Source organism: Solanum pennellii, chromosome 4, assembly GCF_001406875.1.
Source record: "Solanum pennellii chromosome 4, SPENNV200".
NCBI classification, from domain to species: Eukaryota; Viridiplantae; Streptophyta; class Magnoliopsida; order Solanales; family Solanaceae; genus Solanum; species Solanum pennellii.
This window is the reverse complement of record NC_028640.1, coordinates 55618560-55624495: the sequence shown is the minus strand read 5'-3', so window position 1 is coordinate 55624495 and position 5936 is coordinate 55618560. Positions and strand designations below refer to the sequence as shown.

At 32.1% G+C, this 5936-nt stretch overlaps 1 protein-coding gene across 1 annotated transcript; it reads right to left on the bottom strand.

Annotated features, from left to right (window-relative positions):
- Positions 1–338: 338 nt before the first annotated feature.
- On the bottom strand, positions 339–1935 carry LOC107016798 (protein GPR107-like). The gene has a single exon (XM_015217150.2). The coding sequence runs from the start codon at positions 1849–1851 to the stop codon at positions 484–486; it is 1368 nt and encodes a 455-aa protein (XP_015072636.1). The 5' UTR covers positions 1852–1935; the 3' UTR covers positions 339–483.
- Positions 1936–5936: the final 4001 nt, after the last annotated feature.

Genomic DNA, 5936 nt, shown 5'->3' with positions numbered 1-5936 from the left:
ACATGAACCTTTTATGACCGAATTTACCTGTATTAGTCATATCTATCTTTTTGCCAATAATTTGCCACATTCTCTAGTTGTTTTCAAGTTATATTGGAGTTGGAGTCAAAGTTCTGTTCTCGTACTTGTTAATATAATGAAGCACTCCATATTTCTTTATGTTTAGAACAGTCATACTGATAACGTGTTATGAAACTATATAAACAAGAAGATGAATGTAGTAGGGAGAAGAGAAAAGACTTCTTATTCATCTTGAAGTATATTCACTATTCATGGATCTTATTTACAATAAAGAAAAACCCCTTTATTTATAGGGGAAACCTAACTTGGTCCCCAAGTAAAATTTCTAACCATATCCTAAAAAGACTCCACATAATTCGACATTCACTATAATACAAATATGTTTATAACAATTGTACAATTTTACGTGAGGGAAGGTTTACCTATTTTGCCAAAGAGACTTGCACTTTAATTGACAAATTCTTACGCAATCTCATCATCATCATTATCGTGTTCGTCTTCGTCTTCGTCTTCATCTTCATATTCTTCTTCTCCTTCTTCATCATCGTCATCTTTGTGAATAGCCAAATATGGATTTTTCCCAATTGGCTTAAAATTATAGAATATAAACACATAGAACATCAAGCTTGCACCTTCCGCAGCAACGACAGTAACCCATTCATGCATATAAGTTACTACACTTTCAATCATAGCAATTCCAAATCTAGTGAAATACAAGAACACAATCAAAACAACATAAAAATGCCTAAAAAGTGTTAACTTTTTGAGATTTTCAGCTGCTTTTCCATCATTCTTTGATGCCAACCTAAGGCTTTTAATAGACCATAGAATTGGGACAAGTACAATACAACAACACATAACATCTATTAACAAAAACAACTCGTTCCATACTAACCAATGCTTCTCAACGGGTCCACCTTCACTTATCACAATCGAAGCTATATTTTCAATCACTTGTAAAGGGATCACAAACATTAAAACCTTTTTTTCGCGGTCATGAAGGTAAGGTTTCAAGAATGACCAACCAGTTCCAATAAGAACAATAACAGTGAAAAGTGTTACACCTTTCAAAAATCCAAAAATATAAAATGCCACATCCCAACCATGATCCTTCCCTGTATTTCTAATGTACGTCTTGTCTTCTGCAGCGCATATCAACTTCAACGCCTTGAAAACCAACAACGTAGCCATGATCAAATGAATCTTGTGAATGTTTTTTCTCTGTTTAACACAAACAAATCCCCATATACCCAAAAATACAATATATACAACAAATAAAAGGAAATATAATTTAGGCAATGGAGTCTGACCAGCAGGGAGAAAGTCTTTCTCTCCATTATCATTCACATTGTATATTTCAGTATGCACATTCATTGTCACAAGAAATTCCTTTTGACAATTGCCAAATATCAAATTATACTCATCAGGCTCGTCGATTGTGGTTGATATGTTGTAGGATGAATCAGGGCCAAGCTTGTCAAATCTAAACACAAGATTAACATACTTACTAGATAAAACACAAAAGTTTTCTGTATAAATAGACTCATTCAAGAGTCGCGGAAATGATACATCTCTAACAAGGCAAAATCCCATGGAAGAAGGATATAGTTTTGCAGCTGGTTCATCTGATCTCCAATAAACATGATCTAGGGAAATGGTTACATGTCCATCAGGTGCAAAACCAAATCTCTCTATTAATATTATTTGCCTAGAATCATCAATAATGTGTGTATTCTTGATTTCACATGATGAAAATTTAAAACTTGATATATATAATATGAATAACGCTTGTAGAAACTTTAAGCATCTTACATGGTTGACATCTTCCATAATATGCTTGTTACTTGAATTTTTTATGGCATGATAGAACTAAAATATTTATTATCTTTTATTTCTCTGTTTTAACTAAAAATTTGCAAAATACTAAAAATAAGTGAAAAATGACAATGTAAAAGAAATGTATTCTTGTATAGTCTATTAAAGGAGCACAATTCTTAATTACTCTCACTAATCACACTTAAAACTGTCTTTAAGCAAAATTTTCAGCATTACCACAAATGAAGTTTGAAAATAATTTCAACTTTAGTAGATCCGAACCAATAGGGACTTAAACTGAAAATATATCAAAGGTAGTTAAAGGAATTTTTTATATAATAGCCACTATCAAATTTAAGCTTAAGAGTAAATTTCATCTAATTTCTTCAATCTTCTAATTGAACAAATTTAACCATTGAATGCTGCACCACATTTAGTTTTTTTGTTGTTTGATTATCAATTATAGTGATTCATGCTTAAATAATACTCTTTGTGTTTTAATTTGTTTGTCCTATTTTGACTTGTTGCAGAGTTTATGAAAGTAAAAAAGTCTTTTAAATATTGTGGTGTTAAATTAAAAATATGTCAAATGTATCAAAATATTCATTAATCTTCTGATATTAAACATGTCACATGTAATATTAAAATTAAAAGAGTTAATAACAAGGAATAGATATTCTTTTTGAAAGAAACAAAAAAAAATTATAGGACAAAAAATTAATTAAACTAGACGAAAGAGGATAGAAGGAGTGTGTTTTTATTGTGCATGAATAAGTATTAAAAAGATGAGATAATTACACTTGTGCAGCTCATAAAATTACTTTACACAATTTTGCCAACGTTTTCATTGCTTACTTAAATTGATACATTCCATGAAAACTCTAAATTGTATTGCTTAGATCTATTCAGTTTTGTTGAGAGAATTTGAGAGGATGACTTTATTAATGTTAGGGTATATTTTGGAGAACGAGTTGAAAAGACTTTAAAATGTTATATAGGAAATTAGGGTAGAAGGCAAAATGACATAGTTTAAGCATTAATCGATATGGAAAAAGACTAAAAAGCCTTTAAAAATAATTGTCGACTTAATCTACGGGTTGGACCTATGATTAATGGGTCCTTCTACGGACCGTATGTTTCACCCTTAGAAAGGATACTGGGACCTTAAAATTCATCCCTCTTTGACGGATCTCATGTATGGCTCATAGGTCTTCCACACTCAGTACATGTCATTCGTAGTAACCAACTTTGACCCACAAGATTTCACTAAGTCTGGGACTCACCTAGACCTATTTACGACTAACAAAGGTTGATGGACCATCCTGGTAAATCGTAAAAAGGGTATTGGACTTAATTTCAAAAAAAAAATTCCCTAGTTCCTACTGTTGTCATCTACGACCCATAGAAGCTTCTGTTGTACATAGATTGAACCCGTAGACAAAGACACTAGCCCAAAAACTACATTTTCTTTCTTTCCAAATCCGAGGTGTTAAACCTAATAGAGGTGTTAACTTACAAGTTGTTTATGTCAAAAACCTACCGTAATAGAAGTCCAATGCCTCTTGAACAGTAAGTTAAGACGCAAGTCACCTTTTAGGACATTGGTCATGAATATGGAAAGGGGGGTAGGGGTAGTCTTATCGGGCCTTGTCGGAAATGATGTAAGGCGACTCCAGCAGAAAAATGACACTTTGATTTATCTCCCAATTAATAAGCCTACCGCTGATATGCGAAGTATAAGTTAGTGAAGTTGACGATATCCCTGTCCTCTTTTCCCTTTTTATTGCTCTTATAATTTGGGGTAGTTTAATATATAAAACATGTTTCTTTTTATTTTATTTTTTTTGTAAATTATGTGTCTGATTCCATTATTGTTTTCATGCTTAGTGTTTGTATTTAATGCCTAAATATATATTTATCCTATCTCGTAGTTTAATAACTATAATGAATAAATATTAACCTTATTTGCTACATGTTATAACACCCACATAAATATATGAGATACATATTTATGGACCTTGAGGGATGCTTAAAACCTTCCTCTCTAGAATACTTGAACCTTACACGAATCACTAGTTTCGTTAACCTTAATTAATTAAAATTAGTTAAGTTAGATTGATTCGCTAACGCGCCTTTAATTCATTAGGTGACGACTCTTCTTTTAAAATAAAACTTAAAAAGAGTAGGTCAAGTCATTACACCAAACTCGTTTTCGCAAAAAGTAGGGTGATATGTGGCAATTCAAAAAAGTAAAATAATATAACATTAAAATGCCTCACTAACAAATTATCATGTCAACGAGCATAGAAAGTTATCAATTCTTTGACCCTACTCACATGGGAACATGGAACTCATATACACAACTACTTATAATGAAAACACATATAGGACCAGCTTACAGGGCCCATAATAATGGGTCTCCAAATTCAATTTACAACTACGACAACAATTATATATTCATCATTCGTGTCACAGTCATGAATATTAAGTATTTAAAAAACTATAGACTTCAACCATGCTTCCCATTCTTTTAATAGAACAAGATATTCAAAACAATTAGTGTTCTTAGTATTCAATCATTCATATTACTTATTTTGATACACTACACTTGAATGACTCCAACACATTAACTAGAAGCTACCAGACCACTCAACACACTCCCTCCTTGTCAAATACATCAATCAAAATGGGAGAAACTTGGACTCACAACTTCTTATCGTTGTCTTATAAGTCCTACCCGTAGGATATAGCTAGAATATTAACAACATCACATGTATGAGAGTCGGGGTATGATCATAGACTAACAGAAGAAAAATATTGATCATTAAGTTATTTTTAACCAAAAGGGAAGGTTGTCTCTTTAATCCAAAGAGAGGCTTGAATGAATTCTAGGCTTGATTGAAGAATAACAATTGATTTCTTACCCTAGAGCTTTAGATGAGGATAGGGTTTCAAGAACCAACAAGGAGAAGCTCCAAAAACAACTTATGAAATGTATGTAATGAATCCAATTCATAACTTATTGCATATGTACACATAGACCGACTTAATATGTGCAAGAGTGTAGTCCGTAGTAAAACACCCATATCTTTTTACTTTGGAGTCTCTCTCTCTCTCTCTCTCTCTCTCTCTATCTATCTATCTATCTATCTATATATATATATATATATATATATATATATATATATCTGTCTAGGTTCATTACAACAAAAATGACCATTAATAGCATTTAATTCTTAATTGCCGCTAAATATGTATTTTTAGCGGCAACTGTCACTCTTTGTATATGTCCCTAAAGCCATTAGCTACATTGGTTCTAATGGCACTTAACTAATGCCGGTAAAGACTTTAGCACTCTTTATTAGTGTCAATATTTAATGCCGCTAAAAATTATTTTTGTTGTAGTGGTTAGATCATATATGAGATTATAAGAAATAATCCGCCTTTATAAGACTTTCAACTTATACTATTGTTCCCAAGGCTTCCTTTTGTAAGATTAAATCCTTTAATATATAATATAAGAATCTTGAACACGATAATATTACATAGAGATCGTTAAGGGCACATACCTGATGCCTAAGACATCATCACAAAGAAAAACAGAAGTGTTAGTTGTAAATTGGTTTCTACATCCTTTCCCTAACTTTATATTACCGCAATTGTCAGAAATGGAATTATTGTAGAGAATATGTGGTAACCCTAATGGGTGGAGGGAGGATCAATTTATAGAGGTTATGACTTCATCTGGTACGTACATCAAGAAACCAATGTACGAACAAAATTTATTCCATATTAAATATTATTTATGGCATTAATTGAGTTACAAGTAAACTTGGGTCATAAGAAAGAAATAATTAATAATAATAATAATTCTTACATTCTCCCACTTGACCCAATGGTCATATAACATTTATATATGATCAACACTAGTTGCGCGTATAATAAATCTCTTCTATGATGTCCACTATACATACCTTGTAACGACCCGGGAGTACCCCTAGGCGTCACATGGCGTACTTGACCTCTCGGAGGTCTTATACTAGCCTCATAGCATTCATCATCACATAGGTATGAAAAGTAGTGGGGAATTAAAACTTTTC

Bases quoted from the DNA above. Each gene is read 5' to 3' on its own strand.
- LOC107016798 (XM_015217150.2), bottom strand. From the start codon at position 1,851: ATGGAAGATGTCAACCATGTAAGATGCTTAAAGTTTCTACAAGCGTTA.